At 37.9% G+C, this 26,358-nt stretch overlaps 1 protein-coding gene across 8 annotated transcripts in view; it reads left to right on the top strand.

Annotated features, from left to right (window-relative positions):
* ARHGAP23 (Rho GTPase activating protein 23) overlaps positions 1-26,358 on the top strand; it is a 201,768-nt gene that overhangs the window by 152,574 nt on the left and 22,836 nt on the right. For all 8 annotated transcript variants that reach the window (XR_015745822.1, XM_087946485.1, XM_087946482.1 and 5 more), the window contains 10 exons: positions 2,177-3,761; positions 6,833-6,988; positions 9,389-9,500; positions 10,226-10,283; positions 12,807-12,944; positions 17,526-17,828; positions 18,557-18,618; positions 19,778-19,905; positions 24,975-25,093; positions 25,802-25,957. Coding sequence is in view for 7 of the 8 variants with exons in the window: in XM_087946485.1 (XP_087802611.1) it covers positions 2,177-3,761; positions 6,833-6,988; positions 9,389-9,500; positions 10,226-10,283; positions 12,807-12,944; positions 17,526-17,828; positions 18,557-18,618; positions 19,778-19,905; positions 24,975-25,093; positions 25,802-25,957 (2,817 nt within the window). In the remaining variant the exon portion in view is untranslated. The remainder of the gene's footprint in view (positions 1-2,176; positions 3,762-6,832; positions 6,989-9,388; positions 9,501-10,225; positions 10,284-12,806; positions 12,945-17,525; positions 17,829-18,556; positions 18,619-19,777; positions 19,906-24,974; positions 25,094-25,801; positions 25,958-26,358) is intronic.

Below are 26,358 nucleotides of genomic sequence, written 5' to 3'. Positions count from 1 at the left end.
ACAAAGTGTTCTAAAACAATATGAACTAAAAGTTCAACGACTCTTTTACTATCTAAATTGATTCAACTGCTGTGTAAACATCTGGTGAATTTATAAGTATGTAGTAAGGAAAACATTTGTGATTATGACAATGTGCAGGAGCATCTTATTCTCTAGAAACTGGAGTGTCTTATGGAAGATCCAATTCCAAATAATAGGGTCAATTGGAAAGAGGATCAAGAAGCTGAATAATAGTGATGCTAACAAATGTGAAGGTCTAGTGGAAGAGAAAGAAAGATCCTCAGATATTAAGTTCAGCATGTGTGGGATGTATGCTCTTTACAGAAGGAGGCACAGACAGAGAATAATAAAATTTTAAAGTGCTTCAATTTTTAACTTCCAAAAATAAGTCTATGGTTTGCCTTAGATCCCTAGTATTAGCAGCTAGTTTTGCTAAAGGGACAACTCTTGAATAAAATATGATCACTTAAGGCATCTGTCCTCTAAACACTATAGTTGTAGTTTTCCTTCATACTGCAATTCCTGGCTCCTTTACTGTTGCTGACTTGGCGTCTGGATTGCTAAGGAAAACATTTCTGACTGCTAGAATTGGCCTTAAAGTATTCCACTGCTGAACTGCAATGTGTAATGCTAGAATACAGAGCCACATCTGAAACATGACATCCTGATTAGCAAGCTGGTTAATTGTGGGTTGGATGGAATGGCAAGTGGATGTGTAGACAGCTTGAAAATCCGACTTAAAGAAAGCACAATAATATTTTTTAATCAAATGGAGTATTATAAGACTCAGTCCTAGGTCTTCTGTTCTTCCATATTTTCATTAAATATTTGAGTGAAGGGGGGCGGAATAGTTATCCAACTGAAAAAAATATTCAGAATTGGGTAGGAAAGCTAATACATTAGAAGTCAGAATTGCAATTCTGATCTTGTAAGTTGGAAAACAAGCTGAAAATGATTATGAAATTTAAAAGTATAAAATTGCTCATATAGGAAACAAAAAATTGAAATCAAATTGAAAAATACAGCATGGGGCATAATTAGCCTGTTAATGGTACTTGTGGAAAAAAATTGAATAGTGGTCAATCGTAAACTTTAAATTAATCAGCACTATGATATAGTTGCAAAAGAGGCACATGCAAATATTAGATTTCATTAACTGAAGAATAAGTGTCAAATTATGGGGAGTTAAGTATTCCACTTGTTTTTGTTTTTGTCAGATCTTTGCGCCATGCGTTATGTCCAGTTCTGGATTTATAAGGGATTCTGAGAAACTGAATATTTTTCAAGAACTAGAAACTAAGCCCATGAAGAAACTTAATATGTTTAGTTTTGAGAAAATATTTATTTGAAGGTTGGAATGTGATAGCACTCTTCAGATACTTGAAATGTTACATGGATAAAAATCTGATTTCAGTGTTGGATGTCAGACTGTTTTCCTGATTGGATCTAAAGGTCTCTCAAGTCCAGAATGGGCAACTTACAGTGTAAAATAGAGAAAAAAGGAACTTAACAAATCACTGATGGTGCTCCACAATCATCCTACCTGAACTTTTGGGAGAATAACTATATTTTTAAAGATCTCTTGAATATCACCAGAATTGAAACTATACAATTTTTTGGGGGGTGGGGTGGGGGTATCATTTAGCTTACAATTTAAGGAAGACAGATTCCACTGAATATTACAAACAATGTATTTATAGTAAGAACAGTTCAAGTGTGAAATCAATTTCCAGAGAGGTAGTTTTCCTTTCATTATATATATGTGCAGCTGGGGCTAGAAGTTGCCTATCTGGAAGCTGTAACTTGGCTTCCTGCTCTGATCAAGAATCTAAACTTGATGGCCTAATTCAAGGGTCTTCAAACTTGGCAAGTTTAAGACTTGTGGACTTCAACTCTCAGGATTCCCGAGCTAACATGACTGGAGGAGGAATTCTGGGAGTTGAAGTCCACAAGTCTTAAAGCTGTCAAATTTGAAGACCCCTGGCTTAAATGATCCATTCAAAGCCCGATTTTTATAATTGATAATTCACAGAAATATTATCAATAAAAAGTCATAGAATTTAAGTAATTTAAAATATAGTCTCCATATAATTTGCCTGTATACATAAATATTTGACTCAGTAACTTACTCTTTTAGACCAGTCCTCATTCATTTTTTCATTGTTCCTTTCTCCAGGCATATTCTCAAGATGCATACTTAAAGGGCAATGAACCATACTCTGGAGGGGCACAGAGCATTCCTGAACCACCACCTATATGCTATCCTCGTAAAAATTACCCATTTCAGTCAAGACGGGATGTTTCAACAGCTGAAATTTACCAGGGACAACAGGTGGATAATAGGCAGTCCTACCATTCAGGGTCCTCAGATCCATCTTCTCCTTTGAATAGCACTGCAGTTCACAAAACTCATCTAAGTGCCTGGACTGAATCCAAACAAAATTTCGCTAGCAACCATTCCAGTCCTACCCACTGTACAGAGGAAGTCCAGTATGGAATGACTCAACGGGCACCTATTCCAAGGCATATCCCAGCTTCTGGTTCTTTCTCCCAGTACCCCAATAGCAGTTGTCCAGGTTCTGTAGCCTCTCCCTCGCCTTACATTCCTTCTACTTACTCTATGCCCAACCACGGCTGCTATGGACCCCCCAAACATCTTCCTGATCATCACCCACATGGTGGATTGAAGGATGCTCATCATGAGGGCAGGCCCTCACGGGAATGCATTCGAGCTGGACCCAAATCTGTTAGCCGTCTAGAATGCCAACAGGCCTTGTCCAACTGGATCTCAAGTCAAGTACCACGGCGAAGCTCTTCAGAGGAGCGATGCAGTGCTATGTCACCTCGTTACCGAAGTGTATCGCAAGACCATCTTGGAGACATTTCATCCTCCCGGGGATGGTCTCATAGTGCTTCCCAAGAAACTTTAATCCAATCTTCAGCTCATGATAACTGGAGTTACCGTGCAAGATCAGATAACTATCTGGTGAAATATGGGCAATCTATGGAAGCTCTTGAACAGGCTGACTTGGTTTCTCCTAATTATGGGAGGTGCATATTGCCATCAGACAGGTTTTACCAGCATGGGCAAATTAACCGAGCCCAGCCTAATCATCCAAGTACTTGTATTCCTTCTGCCTCTTCCAGAGATCCTCCCTCTGTACATGTGCAAAAACACCCTTCTCAGCCCAACCTCCAGAGCATTGATGACTCTGGTTATATTGGCTACCGAAGCTACAGCCCTTCATTCCAACGTCGGACTGGCTTGCTCCATGCTCTTTCTTTCCGCGATGCTACTTTTGGTGACCTTCCAACATTTAACATTTCTCAAAGGCAGTTGAGTCACTCAACACCATCTTACGTTGAGAAGTCTTTGCCTACTGCTGTGCTTTCAAATGCTCCTTCTACTTGTCCAGACCCTTTCCTGGCCAGCAGCCCAGAGATCCTAATGGACCAAAGATCAGGCAAACAGGAGAATGATGTGAAATCTTTTGAGCAGATTTCTTCATCTCAAGCTTTAGAACCATTTCAGTCTGATGCTGAGGAGAGAAAAGAAGAGGTGGTTCTTCGACAAAAGCCCCCAACTGGACGTAAAATGCCTCCTCCTGCAAGACAGATGAATTTTGTCTTCCCCAGTGATCTAAAGGAAACAGACATTTGTGATCCACCTGCACCGGCGCCGGCAGCCAATAAAGAAAACAAGAGGGGTGTGGCCCCTTTGGCTACACCAGAGGATTCACTTGCATTCATCCCATTTATTGGTAGGTTTACAAAACAATATGTTGTTGACTAGTGTAAAATTGATTATGTCTTTATGCCTGGTGCACTATTTCAAGATCACTTGGAAAGAAACAGAAGTAGAAGCTATTTATGTAGCTATCTTTGGACCCAAATAAATTGTCCCTTTCCTTTATTTATGCTATTTCCTTATGTCAAATGTGTTTTTTCCCTTCTACTTGAGATTATTTTTCATCATCAATGTATATGTACAATTTAAACATCATATGAATGTTTAAATGGGGTTTTAGAAATGGATTCTCATATGTGGTTTTTCCAGAATAGAATTTTGTTAGAAAATTCCTCTGTCAACTTCATAATTTTTTTACAGTGAGGTCCAAATATTACTAAAGCTACAATAAAAAAAAATTATTGAGTGGAGGGGATACTATAGCTGTGCAGTATTTATGTCCTTCTGAGATATCGGTGTGATTTACATTTGTGAGAGCTGGCCAGATGCACAAAGGTAATATTAATTTTGCTAGTAATTTTCAGGAAATTATCAAGGGATATTTTATCATATATGGTGGATGTGTGAAAAATTTTGGATGCAAATACATGTACTAATTTAGATTTAGGAACAGAACTGACTGTTAATCCAGGGATTGCCTGCAATGTGCAATTGAAACCAGAGGCTTTTCTGTTGAGATTTTTGGCTAACTAATAGATAAATAGATGGAAAAAAAAGTTATGGAACTTCACTTTTTTAGCATAGCGCTGAGATTATGATGGTAATGGAGCTTTTGCAGGGATGGCTAAACTGATTTTTTTGATTAGAGAAAAGGTAACATTTACATTTGTAGCTGACTGGAAACTCTTTAGAAACTTTTTGCACAAAATAGAAAAAAATCTTTTTTTTAATTTGTAGTTTTGATGAATAGAAAACATTAAAAAAAAACCTTTTTTGTATCCATAGAGTAAGAGGCAATTTTGCAACCCCAGTCATATTCCATATAGGCTTCCATAGGAGCCTTTTATTTCTATTTTTTAAAAATCTTTTGTACTTTATCTTTTTCTTTCTCCCAATTTTTCTTTTCTTTATTTTGTATTAGTTTTTATTAGTTTTTATCTTCTTTTTAAAACTTATAATAATATATATATATAAGTAATTTTTAGGAAATTATCAAGAAGGGCATTTTTCTCTTCTAATCTGCCAGTTTCAAACTTTAATTGCAGCCCTGTTTTTAAGTTGCATAGATTAAGATGCTAGTAGTTTATCAGTTTGCAAAACAGAACTTTATTGCAAATAGCAGATTCAGTAATAGATGGATATAAAAGAGCAGAGCTGAAAGAGATACCAGAAAGGCAGTATTCTTTGCCCTTGCATCCATAAACATCACATCCAGGTCATGAGCCATGGAGTCATGGGGATAAATGAAAATCGGCCTCACCAATTGTTGACATTCCTTCCCTGATTTCTGCTAGATCAGGCTTTATTGTAAAGTTTTAACTAAGATTATTGAACTGGGTTAAACAAGGAGAGTAACAAGATTATCTGAATGATCATCTAATGAAGTGGGATGCTTCCCTGTGGATTGGAATAGGTTTTGATCTTTGATATATTTATGAACAATATATATGGTTCTTAACGCAGCTTGTACTTTTATACTTGCAAGGAGGAATTAAACATTGGTGGTGCAATAAGGGTTTCTTTGCTACTGTTATATTTTCCAAAGTAATGAATTGTTGGAAAGAAATTGTGTAGAGGGGCTCAGGGCTGTCCATCATTACAATAACTCACTGAAAACAGAAAGAAAATTTGGGATGGACAGAAAAATTGGCAGAAGAAAAAAATGGGTTAAAAATGGCCTAGATTCAGCAGTTTGGAATGTGTCCATTTTAAATCTTGCTCCTGATTATGTGACTAAGAGTTGTGCATATGCAGCCTGCCCTGTGCTTTCCAGTTCTCTCTCTCTCTCTCTCTCTCTCTCTCTCTCTCTCTCTCTCACACACACACACACACACACACACACACACACACACACACACACAAATGAAACACAAGAGAAAAGGAGAAATATACAAAGGCACAACACATAACATAAAAAAAATATTGACAGCTCCTATGTACTCCTATGTAAAAAATATTGACAGCTCCTATTGTTGGAAAAAAGGAATTCAAAAAGGCATTCTTTCATTTTTCCCAATCTTGTTTACATTTTAGGCACATGTCTATAAGTGATTCATGGAGGCAGTTTTGAAGTGGTGAAGTGAAATTGGAGAATTTGCATTCACTTTTTCAAACAATCAGCACAATAGCTTTCCCCCTAAATAAATACTGTATATGTACAGTGTATATCCTATGAAAGATGATGTATTCTCCCTCTATACAGAGAATAAGGGAAGGGAATCTTATTTTTATAAAAAGAGTGATAGTGAAACTGATATAAGGGTCACTTTGCTTGATATAATGAGCAGGGTAGAATTTGGATAAGCTGTATATTATTTTCTTCTCTACCTTGACCTCTGATTTATCATGCCACAACCATCTCTTTTTCAAGGTTGCACATATCCTTGTTTCATCTGTTAGTCATCTTTTTCTATACATCTGCAGCTATGGGCCATTTAGAAATGATTCCATGTTTTTGTGGAAATTTGGGAAAGTCTTTCCCTGATGAGGGCATTCTGAATTCTTCCTTGCTGTACTTTGAGTACCTTGGGAACTGGGGGACAACTTTCTTGTGTGAGTGCTGAAGGAGCTAGTCTTTCCTCCCCATCTCTTACTCTGTAAGATGTAACCCATTATGAATGACATGATTGGAAGACTTCAACCAGAGATTTGGAATGAAGTATCATGACTATATTGATGTTTCTCAATTATATATTAACACCTCAGGTACGGAGTAGCTGTGGAAATCTTGCCTCATTCTCTGGAGATTGTTAGAATTTTAGATAGGAGAAAACCATCTAAAGCAGGCATGTCTAACCTGTTGGCTTGCCTGGGCCACATTGGGTGAAGAGAAATTGTCTTAGAACACATATAAAATATGCAATATAGTAAATATATAAAATGCATTTGTATATAATTCATCATTTTATGGTTGTTTTGTTTCAGATGAACCGACAAGCCCCAGCATTGATCTGAAGGCAAAGCACATCCCTGCTTCGTCTGTTGTTTCCAGTGCCATGAATTCTGCACCGGTGCTCTCTGCTAGCCCTTCTTCACCTACCTTCACCTTTGCCATGAATCGCCATTATTCCCAGGATTGCAGTAAGTACTAAGCCAACATTGCCTCTCTTGAACTTGAGCTATTCAAATTTGGATTGCAAAGTGGCTTGCAAACATCCAGAAAACTACAAGATGATAGCAAATAGATTTTTGTATAGCATTGCTGCCAACTATTACATATCCAGATTTCTTCAGCTCAGTCTGATAGTGCTACCTTTAGCTCAGAGTATCAATAGTGAAAAAACCAAAAGAATGGCAAAACTCTCAAAATTATGTAACAAAATTATTCTAGTTCCTAGAGAGATCCAGTCCCTTCTCATCATCTTTCTCTCATTCACCTATATGCATTATTTCACTGCTTGTAGTTACCAGGTTGTTGCTTAAATTAAAAGCAACATCTGACAAGCTGGGAACTCAGTCTCGGAGTATACACATTTTCAAAAAAAAACCTTTTGTCAATGAATGCTACGGCAAGGATTCAATAAGTAAACTTAGTACCTCTATTTTTTGTGTGGGACATTCTGGACCATTATGATAAATTTTACTTATAATTGTTAGAGTTGCAATTTTAGTCAAATTAGGAAAACGCAGATTTATTATATAGTGTTCTAGAAGTATTCTAGAAGATTTTGCATAAGATTTTCTCCTTGAAACGATTTGCTATGTAAAAAGGAAAAAAAAAGATGGCAGCCTGTTTACAACAAATTCCACTGAAACTGAATCATAAGGAGAGGCAGTTGGATGGGGAAGGAAATTCAGAAAATCATCAGCCTGAAGCTTTAGACTTATGAACTAGTTGTTTTTAAATTGTGCCTTATATATCTAAGCTAGTCATTCTTAAATTGTGTGCTATGAGAGCATTACAAGGGGTTGTAAAATGAAATTAAGAGCTACATCAACTCTGAATTATTCAATAAATGAATGTGGGTGGGTACATGTGTGAGCATTCATGCACATGTGTACGTACACACTTATGGAGAATAAAAAGGTAGATCACTCTGATAGTAGGTCATATTAATTTTTTTATATTTCCAAAGTGTATTCTTAGGGCTATAAATATACAGAGGCTCTCAAGTTAAATTTGGTTGTTTAATCCCAAGAACTGCCTCACAGTTATCAGAAATTTAAGGAAGAATCATATTCTCTCTCTTCCTAGATGCTTGCCTGCTAAATTTTAACATCATTATGCTGGCATGAATACTTAATATATATAAATGTAGAATGCATTTATACATATATTTTTGAATACATTTGATTTAGAATCCATATAGGTCAGTTTCTTCACATCCTCTTGTTTATGAGAGCAGGAATAAGATGCGAGTTGTGTACTAAGAACTGACATAAAATTATATATTGTGGCCTACATTCAGTAATAGATGTACATAAAGGTACAAAAGGAAGGATTACCAGTGAAAGACTTGGAAGTGTAGGGAAGAAGGACAAGATATTTGCATTTCTTATGAAAATCATCCATTTAACTTCCCTCTGTAACATATCAGACTACTGTAGAACAAAAAGCTACTTTGAAGTATTTCAAGTTCTGATAAAAAACTTAGATCAAGAGGTGCTGAAGGGATGGAAATGGATTTCTTAGAGTTCTTGCTGATAAATGGAATAATCAGAACCACACTGAATAATCAGAACCACACTGAAAAGAGGCAAAATCTGACTCTTCATCTTTGATAGACTTCCTGAGTGATTTATTTATTATAATAGTTTGTGGGCAGTCTATTTTCAGATTTCAGATCCTTGATCTTAATGTTGTCTGTAAGGGCACACCTACTGCTTTCTCCATAAGCATGATTACTTATGGAAAACATGAGGATAATATTGCTTTACACCAATTTCTGGCAACCACTTTAGACACTCTGCTGTGAGATATACAAATGGGAGAGGATTCAGTTCACTCTTGCCAAAAAATGATAGGCATTTCCTTGGGGTTCTAAATTAGTGTTTAGTGCTTTAAAATATGCATCTCTTATTTACTTCCAAGCAGGTTAGGCTGAGCCTTCCAGTTTTTACAGTGTCATGTTTATGAGTAATTCTTTCATGGTTATCCCTTTTTGTAACAACTGAACAGATATAGCCAAATAGTAAATTGTGTTTTTGACTGAAAAATTGTTTTCAGCCAGTGTAATTTATTATATTGCCTGTTGATTGCCCTGTAGAAGCAAGGGAAATCGACTTAGGTAGGATATACAAGTTAGAGGAGGTTACTGGATAACTGGAGGGAGGGGGGATGAGAGTTCTTCATACTCAGAATTATCTGAGGTGGCTGTGTTTGAACACAGAAAGAGATCGTTCTCTCTGTAAAATGTTCCCACCTATTTTAGTACATTTTCTCTGTGGATCCAGGTTCTTGAATAAGATGACCCTTTTTGGCCCTTCTGTGCTGTTTTGTCTTTGCTTTCTTGCCAACATTTGTCTTCGTACATGTCACAGGCAATATCAAAGCCAGCCGTCGATCTTCCTACCTCTTAGCCATAACCACAGAACGCTCCAAGTCATGTGATGATGGTCTGAACACATTTCGGGATGAGGGAAAACTTTTAAGGTGGGTCTAGAACTTTGTACATTCTTTCTGGCATTGATGAAGAGCAGCTATATAAAATGGAAGGCACGCTAATTCTGCAGAAGGACTTGGAACAGTTTTGCTTCCTTTGAAGTTTACATATGCTTTGTCTCCCGGCAGATGAGTTTTTAGAGCACTTTTTAAAAAATTGCAAAACCTCTTAAGCAGAGCTGAAGCTATGATTATAAGCAATGCATTTTTCTGTTAGACACTTCAAACTCTGAGGTAGCTATTGTCTGCTCCCAGCCGTTGATTTTTATAACAAAAATAATCTTAGAGTTGTGTGGGTCTCTAAATAATAAGTGAAAAATGAACACGTGACAATATTAAGATATTTTGATATTGAGTTAAATCCATTATTTTAACAAAATATGCTAATTAAACAGTCCTCATAATCCTTCACACATCTATGTATATATGATATACAGGAAATTGTTAACACTGAAAATTTTCTCTAAGACAAATGATTGTCTATGGTTTCCACATGCAGATTTGGAATTCATTTGGATAGTGTTAATACTTATAGTATTAGTTATAAGAACTAGTGTCTGTTTCATCAGGTATGTCTTGCTGAATTGACTAAAACTTCATACACTAAAAAATGAAGGATTCCCAGTGAAAGGATCCTATTCAATGAGCACAGCTAGCTAGTTCTCTTTTTTTACTTTGTATTGTTTACGCTAACCATACATGTGCTATGTCTGCAGGAGGTTGCCAAGTCGTGTGCCTAGCCTACGTATGTTAAGAAGTTTCTTTACTGATGGGGTGAGTATTTGTGGTTCTCTCTTTAAATAAGTGTGAATGGGAAGATCTGGTTTCCTTCTATTCCTCTAATTTGTAGAAATCTAAATAAAGATTTAGAAATTTGCTAACATCACCCTCAAAAGCAATCTTTCCAATTACAAAGATGAGAGGTTTTTTTCAGCTAAGGGGCACATTTTATTATTCTTGAGCCCTCCATGGGCTGCAGATGTTATAACTGGAAAATGCAGAGGCATATTATTGTGTTGGAGAGAGAATTTACCCTTTAATATTTCTGTGAAACATTAATTGCTACTTATTTTTTTCCATGTTTTTACCACTGAATAGCAAAATAGGTTCCACTGATAATGTATATAAAAGGAGTTTGGGTGAAAAAAAGCCATCAAAATTTGATATTGATTTCATTTATTTTATAAACAATGTTATACAACATAAAATGTGCCAGTATGAAAAGGTCATTGGCCCAATCAATTCAATTAAATGGAAAACTAGGACCCACTGAGTACTGTATTAAACTATCAAGGCTAATTTAGATCATCCACGAGTTATCTAAATCCCATCATCATAGTGAATTTCTTGCGATACAGATTCTAGAAGCATACCATGGCCTACTTAAAATAAATTACCAAAGACCTCTGTTAAAAAAAAAAAAGTCAATGTCTGGAAAAATTTCCAAGATCATTTTTACAGCTTCAGCAATCCACAATTAGAAACAGATCTGAAATACCAAGGATTTGATGCAGTAGTGGCTTTCCCCAAGAATGGCTTTTCTATAAAAATAGCTTGAGTGCAGCATAACATTATGCATGAAATCACAAGGTACTTCTGGTAATATCTAAGGATTTGCAAGCCTTTTTCAGTTTTGATGAAGTCAATATTCGGTATACCACCCCCAAGAAAAGCATGAAGATGTGAGAAACATGAACGTAGCATAGATAAAAATGGACAAAATAGGATTCATGATAATAGTGGGTTTCTAAAAGAAAATTGATACTTGTTCCAGAGTTTGCTAAAGAGCACCTAGATCAGTGATCCCCAACCTTTTTTACGCCGCGGCCCGGTATCCCCAACCTTTTTATGCAGCGGCCCGGTACCGGCATTAGCTGGGTGCCGCCATCTTTTTTGATGAAAAAGTGCTTCCGGTGACCTTACCGGAAGCACTTTTCATCAAAAATAATGGCGCTCAACGCTCGATGAGCTTTTCGGGTAGAAATGGCTTTCTACCTGGAAAAGCTCACGAGCTTGCTAGCGCCGCCATCTTTTGATGAAAAGTGCTTCCGGTGAGCTTTCTACCTGGAAAAGCTCACGGGAAGCACTTTTCATCAAAAATGGCGGCGCCCAACAAGCCAGCGGCCGGTAGGACTTGTTCCACGGACGGTGCACCGGTCCGCGGACCGTGGTTGGGGACCCCTGACCTAGATGACCCTCCAGACACTATTGACTGATAAGTATATTTTCAGGATATACTGGTGTTGTTGCATCTGAGAGAGAAACTAAATACTGAATTCCACAGTAAGAGTCGTATACCTGTGATCAAAAAATGACAGTGCTATGGCTGTGGGGGTTTCCTTGTCCCAGAGTGGATGATTTGCCATCACTCAAAGAAACATGGATTTTGCTTTGTGTCAGAAAAATGTGCAGAAACATTTCAGCTTATTTGTCAGCTGAAACTGATATGCAGGTAGCTTATGCAACAAGGTAATAATCCCAACATACAAGGAAGTCCATATGAAAATGGATGGAAAAAAACATATTCACTATTTTGGAATGATCATATCAAAATCTGGATGTAAAATTCATGCAAATATTATGGCTGGACCTGAAAAAGAAGTTTGTTCGAAAATACCTTCAAGCAATTCTCTATTAAAGAATGGGCCAGAAATACAAGAGACTGATTTACCAATTATGTGAAATGTTTTTATTGTAGCTAAATGGGAATTACTTTTCCATACTGGCATGTTGCATGTTGAAAGATACATGGATTCACCATTGAAAAGGTGTTAATAATGAGGTGGTATTGGGTTTTATTGTGTAACACTGGCTTGTGGTATTGTTGGGGAACAATTCTATGAGATTGAATTAGCTTTAGGAAGATTGCAGCATTTTGGTTGATTTAGATTTGAATCAGCAGGAGGCCTGCTGTCCATATCCATATATTTCTTCTTCCCTCCTACTTGGAATAAAAGCAAGTGTCATGTGGTAGTAAGACTATTAAAGTACAATATGTCAGAGAGACTCGCTTTCAGTTACTGTATATATCTAACTGCAATTGTTTGATCTAGTCACTATCTTCAACCCTGACTTACTAGCAGACAGTGTGTCCTTCCTTCTTTCCCCCTTCTCCAAACTAAGCATATTGTTTTTCCAATCAGACAACAAACTACTTGGTTAGGACAGCTGTCCCGTTCTTCTATTTAATCACAACAACATCCTTCTCTATATTCAACCTTTCCTTTCTTAAAGTTCAATATTTCTTTTAACCCACTGATGATATTTATTGAACTGTGTTTTCCTCTCTTCTAACAGTCTTTGGATAGCTTGGGTACCTCTGAAGACACACGTTCAAAGAGGCATTCCACCTCTGATCTTTCGGATGTCACTTTCAGTGATGTGAGGAAAGAGGGCTGGCTCCACTATAAACAGATTCTCACCAAAAAAGGCAAAGTATGTCTGAAATTTTCTGTAAAGCTGTCCTTAAGAGAAAAGAATAACGTTAAGTTTTGGTAATACAGGGCATCTCTGTTCATGTGCATGATAGGGTTTGAGGAGGTAAGAACTAATTTGACAAAACCATAAAATCTGAACTTGAAATGACTTGAAGAATGAAATGTTTAGGTAATAGCAGAGGTGACAATTCAGTAGAAATACCTAGAGATTAAGTCGGTCAAAATAAAATTAAGTCGTTCAAAGTAAAATCTTGATTTTAATGAGAATTAAATATTGGTAGAAAAGGCAAATTGCAAAAGGGCTTTGGAGCTTCTTGGCTGAGATTAAAATATTGGGGGCTTTTGTACCAGGGTGGGTTGTTTGGGTCTTCTAAAGGCTGTTTGATTGCAGATTTTGTTACTATTCTGTGACTACTGACTATGATGACTGGGGGTTAATGGAGGCTGGAGTTTATTAACACATGTGTTTCTCTCCTTCTTTAAAGAAAAGATGGTTGAACTGAGACATAATAGAGCAGGGGTGTCAAAATCAAGGCCTGCGGGCCGGATCCAGCCAGCAATGTGGTAGGATCGGCCCACACGCCATCCTGAAAACTGTAATCACTTGCATCACTTCGGCCCAGCCCAGGCCATCCCGCCATGTGCACGTGCACACGGAGGTGGGCCAATGTTGCCTCGGCCCAGCCCACCCCCACCCACTCACTTGTGGTCATCTTTTGCCTGCTGGGCCTGGGCCATGCAAAAGAAGGATTTTAGTTATTACCATGGTGGGGAATGGGAGATAGAAGAGCCTTTCTGTATTTGGCCTCCTCGACTTGTAACGGGAAGCGCAGAGGGCCAGTGCAGACATGATAGAAGAGGAGCAACTATTCTGCCCATGTCTGATGGAGAAGATAAAACTGGAGAAGGGAAAAAAATCAACCCTACAGAAGTCCAGGAAGAGGAAATCATTGTCTCCCCACCCCTTCCACTACAAGCCTGCATTAAAAGAAGAAGCAAGTGCCTCGTTTGGCCACCTGCAGCCTCCGTGGCATTCTCCACTGCTTTTGGCTCATTCACATGCATCCATGCCCCAGAGCCTGCTTGGCTATCAGGACGAGGGTGTGGGTGGGGACTGAAGGTGCACCTTTTTCCTCTTTCCCCTCCTCCCATCCGCCTACCTCAAGGTGCAGATCTCCTTATGAGGGAGGTCACGGGAGGTGGCACATTTGGTGCACAGCCCCTCCAGATTGGAGATGTTGATGTCAACCATGTTCTGAACCAGTTTGCACTGCTGCAGCGCTTTTTGCAGGTTGAGAGGTGGCAGCGACACAGCGGCCTCGTCCATCTTTTACCCCTCGGCCACCACCTCCTCCTCCTCTTCCGGATCAGGGGGATGCAACCATTGCTGCCGCCACTAGTGGCTTACTGCCCCCAGGAGGCAACAGGCACCTGGGTGGCCCGCCCGCCTGCCTAGTCACTGCCCTGAGATCCTCATGCTCCCCTGCCTGCTCTGCGCACAGCAGCAGCAGTCTCCTGCTTGGGGGGGGAGGGCAAGTTGGGGTGCGCTATGGCCACCAGAGAGCCCCGAGGTTGCGGCTAGAGCGGGCTGCTTCCATCATCTTAGCTTCCTTTTTCTAAATACAGCCTTCTGTAAGTGGGAAAAAAGTTCCAATCATTAGGTTAAGTTATAAATTATTCTACCACCTTTACCTATTCCTTTCCCTCTCTCTGCACTTTGGTTTTAATTGATGGGACCATCTCACAAACACACTCGTAAGCAGCTCTTTTCCTATAGGTGCTGCCGTTGTTAAATGAGAATGTATCAATGTCTGTCTATTCCAGGTATCTTCTAAGTCTCTAGCAGTGATCCCGTTAACATTTTCCCTCCAGAGATGTTTGTACTACTGGCTTTTTTTAAACAAATGCCTATTTTTCCCATTGTTTAACAACAACAGCAGGTCTCTTTGACTTCCCAGTGTTTTCCTTTTGTTTGAGCACGAGCTAAAGGCTTCTTGACTCCCATTAACTTTAACTTTCCAGCTCCTTATAGTTCCTACTTTCTGGAGTAGGATTTCTTATTCTCCTTTCTTCTTCGGTATCTTCCTTTCTAATATCCTGTGATCCTTTTACTGCCAAGCAGTCCTCAGTCAATTCTACTGCCCTTTGGCCTGTTTCTGGGTTGTGTTCTTACATCCAAACCTCAGTTTAATAGCGAGTATCTGTAGAAACTGTTTTAAAAGTACTTCCTCTACCGCTTTTCCTTTGCTCCTTTCATCTGGCCTCAACCATTTCCTACCTAAGTCTTCTAACCTCAACCATAGTTCGTGAATCCCTTCATGGTTGTCATAGCTTCTAAATTTCTGCCTATAGAAGTAGGAAAATCATATCTATACAGGATTACCTCCTTAACATGGCAGTAATCCATTACTTCCCTTGCTTGAAAGCTATTTCCTGTTAAACTCCCAGGCAATTTAGCAACTATTTCAAACTAGCAACTTAGCAACTATTTCAAACCTGTTAAATTAGACTTCTATGTTTTCTTCCTCTGACAATTCAGAGATGTTTATGTCTTTGGGACCACCTCCCCTCACTGCAAATTCTGAAAACCATAGAGGTAAATGTGCCCTATCTGGTGACTGTGACTTTTAAGGAAGTCTATCAGCCTTCCCTCCACTTCTCTTCTTACCTCTCTTTCACTCCTTTCTCGTTCTCTCCAAAGCAATTTTTATCTTTAATGAATCAAAGCCTTTCCTCTTTCTGTTGCTTTAACATTCCTGTGATGATATTGGTCCAGGTATCTGAGCCTAGCTTCTTTTCTGGCTATTCTGCCTTCTCTGGCTTAACTACAAGCCAAGGCATAGGGTGGACACTTGGCTCTATTAAGGTAGGTAGTCTTTTCTAAGGAAGAATATTCCTTGCTACCTTTTCCTTATCTGTTTGTGTGGTATACTGTAGGTTCTGGTAAAGGTCTGGTTTCTGCGGTCAGAATAATGGTTGTTTTCCTGCAATGCCTGAGCTCTACAACAGTCAACCTGCCTTTTTGTTTGCACCTAATGTTTGCTTTTTCATGGCATGATATGGTTGTATGGTAGTTATACTCTGTTGGACATCCCACCTCTACCACTTAGTCATGAGTTCTTTTAAGTGTAACTAGTTCCATGGGCTCAAAACACAAAAGAGTCAACACAACACAGGTCCCTAGACAACAGACACATGCAAGCGTTCAAAGCTATGACTCACTCCTACTTCATTCTTACCCACTGCTATTACTAGTCCAACAACTGCTATTCTAATTACTGCTCCTTATAAATTCTACTATTCCTACTCTGTGAATATTGCTAGAGAATATTAGCTTTTTAGCTGCTTTACTTTCACACAGAAACAAACACCCCCTTCCCTCACAACCACCAGCTATTTCTCAGCATAGCTTTTATAGGCAATGTTTCCCTGTGGGGTAAGCAGGGGGCTTAAAGAGACAGCATGAAAACAGCACATGTGCTAGTCATTTTCTGGGCAACCTGTTGTTTAATACAGGGATCCTGTCAATCCACAATGAATATACCCAGTAACATTGAAGAGTTACTTAACAAGGAAGAGGAATCTAAAATTGGTAAAAGAGCAATAAGAAGGAAGGAGCTCTTCCTTGTCCATTTAATATGTGAAAATTCTGATTTGATGCAACTTTATTGTTACAGGATCCAGTTGCTTTAAAAATAATACAGTAAAGGTTTATATTTTAAAACAGATTTCCCTTCTAGTAAGAAAGGACAGTTATGTATTGATATGTTTTGAATACCAATTCTTGGAAATGAATCTGTATTAAAATTTTACCAATATTTGAATAGGGAAATTGTTAGATTAGTAACAGTTTTATAAATAATCAGACATGTCGATGTGCTTTGAATTCCAGATTTAAACCAAGAAGTATAAATCTATAAGATAAATCTGTTCAATACTGCAAGAGAGCTTTAACTTTTGAAGACGATTCAGTTTATATTACATTGCTGTATTTTTTAGAAGACAATTTTAATTTTGGCACCAAGGTGGAATGCCAATTTTGCACAGGCTCTAGGTTTGGCTCAGCACATTTCTAGCTAGGTCTAGTGTAAAATTCTGGAGAGCTGCAGAAACGATGTTGCAATCTTTCTTAATATGGGCACCCTATGTAGAATTGCTGGTCATTTTTGGAAATTGAAATCCACAGATCTGTCCAGATTGGGGAACACTAGAATACATACATCTCCTGAGCTAACATGTTGAAAGACAATAAGATGGAATTTCCAGTTACAGTAAAGGAGGGGAGTAAAGAGTCTAGCTTGGAGTCTCTCCATGGGAGCAAGTGAAAGACGCCAGATTCTTGAAGCTTGTAATTGGCTTTTCTCGAGAAAATGCAATTAGTCTGGCAAGATTCTTGTAAATAGAGGAATAATAATAAGAAAATTACTTTGGCAGTTACTTTTTCATGGAGTTGTTCTGGTTCCTTGTGCCCAACAAATTTGCATCGTTCTCTTTGTTTTTTTCTTCATCTCTCCTATAGATCTTTTTCTCCTCCTCACCCCTCGCAGGTCTCATTCCTCCTTTCCTCTCTCCTCTGCAGAAAGTTGGCGGAGGCATCCGGCAGTGGAAACGGGCCTTTGCTGTCCTGCGTGCACACTCACTCTACTTATGCAAGGACCGAAGGGAGGCTGTGGCCCTTGCCCCGCCCCCAGGTGAGGAGGAGCAGCCACCAATCAGCATCCGAGCGTGCCTGGTAGACATCTCCTACAGTGACACCAAGAGGAAGCACGTCTTCCGGCTGACGACCGCTGACTTCTGTGAATGTCTCTTTCAGGCCGAGGACCGGGATGACATGCTGGCCTGGATTAAAGCAATCAGGGAGAGTAGCAAAGCCGAGGGCGAGGTGAGAAGTCATTGTCCTGGTGGCTTTCTCTTTTGCACTTGCTCTCAAATGTACTTCTTTTAGCAAGCCCACCATTACTTTTTCTTAATTTATCTTCCACCTTTGGGAAGAACCCAACTGCGAATCCCTCATGTAGGGATGATTAAGTTGTATGGCTAAGGACAGCTGAGGCTTTCCTGCAATATACAAGGATCTCTGGATACTTTTCCAGTACTGCAACTGCTGAATGGAAACATAGCAAGTATTATGGACATAAAGCCTTCAGAGGCTACGGAACTACACTCACCAAAACTTCAAACAGAATTGCCAATGGCTGCTGTAATGTATCCTAAAGCAATCTTTGGAAGCTCATGATTTGTCTGCATATATGACTTCTTTGAATTGTAAAGTCTGAGAAAGAATATCAATTTTCTACAATTCCTGAGTTCTAATGTGGAATTTCTGATGGAAGCTCCAATTGGTTTATCTAGGGTGACCTCTGCTGGTCAGTTGATTAAATTAAAGTTCTCTTTCAGTTGTTAATAAGTGAGCAGAATTTAAAGATCAGACTGTTAGAACCATCAGTTTTTTCATTAGTAATTCTAAAAACTGTTTCGATTTATTTTAACTTTTCCAAGAAAGTCGGCAAAAAGATTGTTTCAGTCAAAAAGAAAAACATCAAAATGAGTTCTCATATTCCTTGTCTGTTTTTCTCCCTTCCCTTTTGTATTCCTTTTTTTAATTACCAGGACCCTGGGTTTGCAAGCCAAGCACTGATCAATAAGAAACTAAATGATTACCGAAAAGTGAGGTAAATTACTTACCATCTTACTATCTTTCTCTTTGAGAATTAGCCCTCTTTCTGCCAATAATTCATATTTCTTAGATGATAAATCTGAGTGTGGTCTATTTCAATTGAAATTTCAGGTTGCTGAACACACCTCCATTAAAAATATTTCAATATATATATTTATGTTTATTTTATTTTATATCATGCCTTTATTAGTTTTTATACACTCGAGGCAGCAAATGTATCTATTACTCCTTTCTCCTCCCATGTTCTCCATAACAACAAATAACTGACTGGCCCAAGCTCACACAGCTGGTTTATATAGCTGTGGTGGGACTAGAACCCTCAGTCTCCTGGTTTTTAATCTGATGCCTTAACCACTATACCAATGGTTTAGGATGAAGCTGAAACCCTTTCAACCTGTTCTACAGAAGTCTTTATGATTCAGGGATTGTTTTCTAAGAATGTAACACTATAGATTATATTAATCCTTGTTTGTAAAGTGAAGTTCACAAAGAATTTATACCTTATCACTGAAGGACTTGATATCTGGAAATTTATTTGATGAAACTGAAAAATCTGAATTATATACATATACATACCATTACACATATACATATATCATACATACATGCATACATACATACATGGAAATGGAATACATATATTCCATTTTTAAATTATGACAGTTTACTAAATATCTGAATGAAGGTCAGTTTGTGAAAGAACTCTGGATACAGAGTTAGTCAGTACATACATGAGGCTTCCTCCCCACAGCTGGTAGGGTAGAATTCTCTTATGAAAATAGGTGGCATTTTGGGAAGGGATGTCTTAACCTATAGCTTCCATTTGCTCCTGCTTTGTATCTCTTGTTAACTTTGGCCTGAACTTACGTCTGAAAAGCAGTCAGGGACAAATTAAAAAAGCACATGAAACACTGTACCTATGGATAAAAAAAAATTGAAACCACTTCTGTAATCTCTGCTCCCAGTCTTGACAGAGTAGTTTGGACTTCTGTATTAGCATTCCCATGATGTCCTTTGTTTCTTCAAGTTTTGCATTCAAATCAAAGGGGGCCTTGAAAAACAAAGTCTTCTCTGTGTATATTCATGCAGAACATGCAGGATGAGTTATTCCTGAATTTTTAAGCAATTTCTTGCACGGTCTTTTTTCCTTTCAGTTCCTCAGGGACCAAACCAGATTCTTCCCCCAAAGGTCTTCGAGGGTCAGGGATGAAGTCAGAAGGCCAGAAGCAAACAGGAATAGCTCCACCCTACTCCCCACGGCAGGATGGAGTAACAGTAAAAGGTATGGAAGACTTGTGCAGTTGCTCCAGAATGGGGGTGCTATGAGAAGTTGTCTATCTTGCACATTACTATGTAGACCCATAGTTTTCCACCATGACACTATCTAAATATGCTAAACTACAGTTTCCATTATCTCTAGCCAATACCAATTTCTGACATTTTGTACTCTGATCCTGCTTCCTAATTTCCTAATCCTAATCTTATTATGTGCCCCACCTTTGCTTATTTTATTTATTTGTTAAATTTCTACACTGCCCATTGAAGTGATTCTGGGTGGTTTACAACAACATACATAATAAAACAATATAAACACATGACTAAAAACAAAATTAAGAACAAAGTTAAAATTTATAAGTTAAAAGTGAAAACCAAAGCTAAAAAACTCAGAATGCTAAAATGTTAACAAAGCAGAGAGAGTGCACTCAATCCACCAGCCATCTTCAAGGTTGCATAGATTCTTAGACTTCCATGGTAAATTGTGGAGCCAGTTCTTAACACTCTTTTTAAACAAGCAGAAGAGTGGATTTCTTGCCTCACCCTGAAGGTAAGATTTTGCAAGGTGTGGGGGTAACTGCAGAGAAGATCCTCCTCCTAAAACACACCAGTATGAATCCCATCAATTCTTTGATTGATGGGATTCGTAGCATGCCCTCCCTGCTTGACTGGATGGGATGAGTCGATGTAACTGAGACATGTCTCATGTCTTGAAGAGGTTTAAATGTGATAACCCATACCCTGAATTGGACCGATTGAATTGTTCTTAAAGTAATACCAAATTTTGTTTATGAAACAAGAAACAACTATGGAAAAGATTAGACTATGATTTATGACCTATGACTTATCATTTTGTTCGTATGCATACTGACAGCTTATGCACCAGAGGCAAATTCCTTGTGTGTCCAATCATACTTGATCAATAAGGAATTCTGTTCCGTTCCTGTTTCTATTCTATTCTATTCTATTCTATTCTATTCTATTCTATTCTATTCTATTCTATTCTATTCTATTCTATTCTATTCTACTCTACTCTAGACTAGACTAGACTAGACTAGACTAGACTAGACTAGACTAGACTAGACTAGACTAGACTAGACTAGACTAGACTAGAACAGAACAGAACAGAACAGAACAGAACAGAATTCTTTACTGGTTAAGTGTGATTGACATACAAGGAATTTGTCTCTGGTGCATAAGCTGTCAGTGTGTATACAAAGTGATAAGTCATAGGTCATAAATCATAAGATACAATCATAACGTTTAAGATACAACAATTGATAAATCATAATATGCCAGTAAGAAAAGTAGTAAAGATGAAAGGTGAGAAAGATTAAAAGGTGAGAAAGATGTTGAAGTTGACAAGAATGATAACAATATAGCTACTACATGGGTAAATATCTTTAAGCATAAGATAGTGCTATAGGAGTTAGGTGTTTACCAGAGTGATGGCATGGGGATCAAAACTGTTAGAGAGCATTTTACCGAGGTTGCCATTGGCGGCAACATCTTGAAGCAGAATCCAAACTCCAACATTGATCCAAAACCATAGTTATATCATAATGGATTCTGCTGGAAACTTGGATTCAAGTCTCTTCAACTAGGGACTCAGTGAATCATTTGCAGTTTTGTATTTGCATTTTTGTGGATTTACTTTTTTTAACAGTTTGTCTTATGACTGACATAAAATGTGCTGCATAAATTCCTTATGATAATTTTAATAATGTTCCAATAAGCACCCTGTACTATACACTCTTCATCCCATCTGAATCTATTGCATAAAGATGAGTTCAAATGCTTGGATATTCATGTGATGACTTGTAGCAGCCATTGGAGACCAAGCAGGACACAATGGATTTAGCTGATTTGACCGAAGTGCATGCACATTAGAATCTGATGTCAACAGAGATAATGTTTATATGGGATAAAGACTTTTTTGAGTGCCTTTCAAGTACAGAATTACTTTAAAAGTACTTTTATTCTCCAGTTTTTAGAAGTGGTTTGTGGTCTTGACATATTTTTTTTAATTGGTTTTGAGATTATTTTTCATTTTAATATCTGAATTGAGTATATTTTGATATATGTGTTAATTTTTTGTTTGTCATAAAACTGAAAATTCATGAGACTTCCAGTGGCAAGGCAAGGACGAACAGGTGCAGAAGCCCGTCCGTGGTTTCAGTTAATCTCTTTTTGTGGTTGGCGCTTGAGGGTGCTCAAGTCCCGGAGAGATTCGTGCCGGTGCGGGGAAAACTCGGGCTGCAGTGTGGGGAAGGCAACCCCCCTGCAGTGAAGAGGAGCCCTCCAGAGCCCAACGAGCAAGAAACAGCCTCCCACTAATGGCGGCTCCGAAGTCCGGACTGCCACCGATGTAAAGAAGCGAGTGAGTGACAGTTTGTGAGACCGTTGGGGAAGAGTGTGGTAGAGAAAATCAGCGGCGGAGAGGAGGATTGGAAAGTCATAGACTTGTATAAGGCTGTTATAAGTGTCTGTCTGGAGCCCTAAAAGAAAGCAGCCAAAAAGCGGATGCGAGACAAGTGAAAGTGAAAGGGCTTGGCAAACAGAAGAGAGAGTGAGGACAATAACGAGTAAAAAGGGAAGTTTACGAGGTTGGGAGACTAGCGTCTGGAAAGAGTCTGGAAGTTGTGGAGGATTCGGACTATTCCATTTGATCTTTATTCTGATAGACTTTATTAAAGCGGAGACAGGAAGAAGATCGAAGCTGACGGAAAAGAGACAGTGTGGCGCCATAGGCGATACTTAGAAACCCTGAAGTTATCGTAACAATATAACCAATATAAACCACTTAACAGACCTTTGGGAGAATACTGATCTATTTGAGGAGGTGGTTCCATCTGAAGAAAATCAGGAAAATTGAACTTAGGAACGTTAAGATAAAAGGCAAAATTGGAAGCTTCTGAATGAGTGGAGATACCGCGTAATTGCAGTCATTATTCAGCATTTTTACCTCCCCACTTCTAGTGCGTTTGGAGTGAAAGCTCTTAAATTTAGAGACGGAAAACTAAAAACTTACTTCAAAATTCCTTCCCACCCCTTTTTTTATTCCCCTTTCTCTATACATTTGTTCAATTTTTTTCTTCTTTTTTCCTTACTATTTGGCGTTATGATGAACTATCTCTCCTTCCTTATTCTCTCTTTATAATGATTATAAATATGCATACTCAGTAAAGGAATATTGATTGTTGTATTAGATTGTTAAATAATTGAATTAATTGATTCAATTGAGTTATTAATAATAGTGATAGTTATACTCTGACTAGATATATAGGGAAAATAGTAAGAACATTAAGTACTATTTAATTAATAAGTACAGAGTTTTATATATTAATATTACAATTTATTGTGTGACCACAATTAATCTACTTGGGACGAATGTAATATTGTTTGTGTTTAAGAATATTTAATATTTAAGATAAGGTTAGATAAATACACATATATATTTATAATATTTAAATATAGTTGGATTTGATATAATATTTATTATATATATATTTATTACATGAAGTGAAGTATAGAGGTTGAGCACGGACCCTACAAAACTATATATGTGATTTAGAATTTGGATCTAAAATAATATATATACTCCAGTAACCAGCTAAGAACACAGCTATCCAGCAGATAGATAGATTAAGTAATTAGATACCGGTCAATCCCAATACAGAGATTATATCACTGAATGTTAATTTGGGATAATATAATTAATATAGTTCATCAACAGAAACAAATCTTAAAAGAAATGACTTCCACAACTACTACAGCTCTGAAAACTGGAAGAAAGGTCACCCCGACATTAACAACTACGTTGGCAACAGCTTCGCCCATGGCACAAAAAACCGTAGAAGAAACATTACCAGTGGAGAAACAAGCCAAAATCTTGAATGCCAACATCCAATCAATTTTGCTGACTTTACAGGAATCGATGACGAAGCTGCAAGAAACAATGATGAAAAACCATAACGAGACGAGAGCAGATATCAATGAACTAAAAGAGGAGATGGGGAAATTAAAAGCAGAAATGAAAGCGGACATCTCTAAAGTAGAGGACAAAGTTGGAATATTACAGCAGGCCTTGGAGAAAAATGAAGCAACAATAAAAGAGGTAGAGAAAAGGACTGAACGAACTGAAAGGAAATTAGAAAGGGTAGATGAAGAATTAAAGAGTGCGAGTAAAGAAATGGAGGACTCACTGGTCTACCTAGAGATGGACAAGGCGGCTACATACTTGAGATTCCAAAATGTAGTGGAATCAAAAGAAGACCTGGAACAACTAATGGCGGAAATACTGGCTGGATTATTGGAAAAGGATAAAGATGACATCTTAAGGGAGTTTGATGAAGTTTATAGGGTTAGCACTAATTATGCGAGACGCCACAAATGCTCAAGAGAAGTCCATATACGATTTACGAGAAGGAGTGTCCGGGATATCATATATAGGATGTCCAGAGATGAAACAATCATGTACAAAGATAAAGAAGTCTTGATTCTCAAACGAATACCAAGAAGAGTAAGAGAACAAAGGCGAGACTACAAGTTCTTAGCAGCTTACTTAAATCAGAAAAGAATCACATTTAAATGGCTAATCCCAGAGGGGATGTTAAGTGTGTCTTGGAACGAAAGGAAAATTAAAATAGATTCCATGGAAAAGGCTCAGGAATTCTATGAGCGGCTGGTAGGTCCGGAAGACCAGAGCAGTAAGGAGGAACTGGAAACAAACTCCCAGGAAGATCAAGGTTATCACAAAAATAAAGATGGAATTTTAGGAAAACTGGACTGCATAATTTCTTCTGTTATCAATACTTTGCTATATTTTCCCTCTTTCTATTTTGAAATCTTTGGCCCCATTAGATTCTTTGTTTCAAAATATTTATTCTTAACTTGTTTATATCATAGGAACATGATAAAGAAACCTTATCACCAAGTATCCTTTTCCCATTTAACACTTTTTTTTCATAAACTTGACCTTAGATACATCTTTGACTGATCTGCTGTTTTTATTTTTCTCTACCATTTCTTACTTCTCAGTTAATGGTCTTCTCTTTTCCTCCCTCTTTTCTCCAGATGACAGTGTTCCTCAGAAAGCTCCTTGGGGCATCAACTTAATGAAGAAGAGCAAAAAACCTGTTCCAAGAGCATTTGGTATAAGGTTAGAAGACTGCCAGCCAGCTCCTGACAACAAGGTAATAATCTCTTTTCAGTTGCACTAGGTCTTTTATTCTGGATAAGAAAAGAACAATGTCTTGGGAACTTTGTTAAGGGAAAATGTTATCACTTCAACATGTCAATAATCTGCCACGAGATCTAATTTGTGAGCTTCCGCTTGGAACCTAATTACAGCCTAGCCTGTTTTCTTGGTTTAGTAAAAATGTAGCTAAGTGTATGCAGGGAAAGAGATCTATGTTGAATTGGGGAATGGGAAATGACAGTAAAGGAAATTGAGTTTTGATCTAATGGGAAGAACTTGATTGCTCAGGTATAAGGTTACTTCTTGAGGAATATCCACATAACATATTCCTAAATAAGAAAGGTGGAACTTAGTGTTAGCAAAATTAACATGGCTTGAGATCTGATTGGAGCATAATATTGTTTGTGGTTTCTTTGGAAATGTGAAACTCATTCCTGAATTTCATTTCCACTTAAAGGACAAGAATCCAAGCTTTGAACATGGATTCATTAGTAGTAAGATCTGGAAGGTGCTTCAGAGTAGACGGATTTGAGTTCTGGTAAAAGAAATATGCTTGGAATCCAAGGGATAACATATATGATATATTTTGGGGGCTAATCAACTGGTTTAAGGCTTCAAATTACTTCTACCTCACAAAAAAGGATCTTGATTTTTAAGGTTCCCAACCCTGGTACCAGTATCTTTATCATCCTGTCTTACACAGAAAATCCCCCTAATTGTGGAAGCCTGCTGCAAGGTAGTGGAAGACAAAGGTTTGGAATACATGGGCATCTATCGAGTCCCAGGGAACAATGCTGTGGTATCTAGCCTACAAGAACAACTAAACAAAGGGGCAGCAGAAATCAATTTGCAAGATGAGGTGAGAATAAGATTGCTTAGCTCACACTCTTAGCTCTTTTCACTTCTATTGAAAAAATGCCCCAATATTATTAGCTAGTACTGACACCTAGCTGTCATTTGTTTATAGTACATGTGTTTACATATGAGGCATGTGTATGTATTATTTTGGGTTACTTGCGAGGAAGATCCAAAGCCTTTCTGTATTCTGTATACAATGGCCTTTCTATTAGAAGACACAGCGAGATAGGCAGCAAATAAGTTTGAGAAATAAATAAAAATGAATAAATAATAGAAATACTAACAACATTTATTATCTTGTCTTTGTTTCTTATCAGTCTTAATCCTATTAATAGTGTGAAGAAAATTATCACTTTCCTATTGTTAAGAGTTCATAGAAGGATTATAAAAGTCAATTTATCT

The sequence above is a fragment of the Notechis scutatus genome, chromosome Z (genome assembly GCF_049901735.1).
Source record: "Notechis scutatus isolate UNSWTSFEM ecotype Mainland chromosome Z, rNotScu1.2, whole genome shotgun sequence".
Lineage (NCBI taxonomy): Eukaryota > Metazoa > Chordata > Lepidosauria > Squamata > Elapidae > Notechis > Notechis scutatus.
This window is presented reverse-complemented; position numbering and strand designations above follow the sequence as displayed.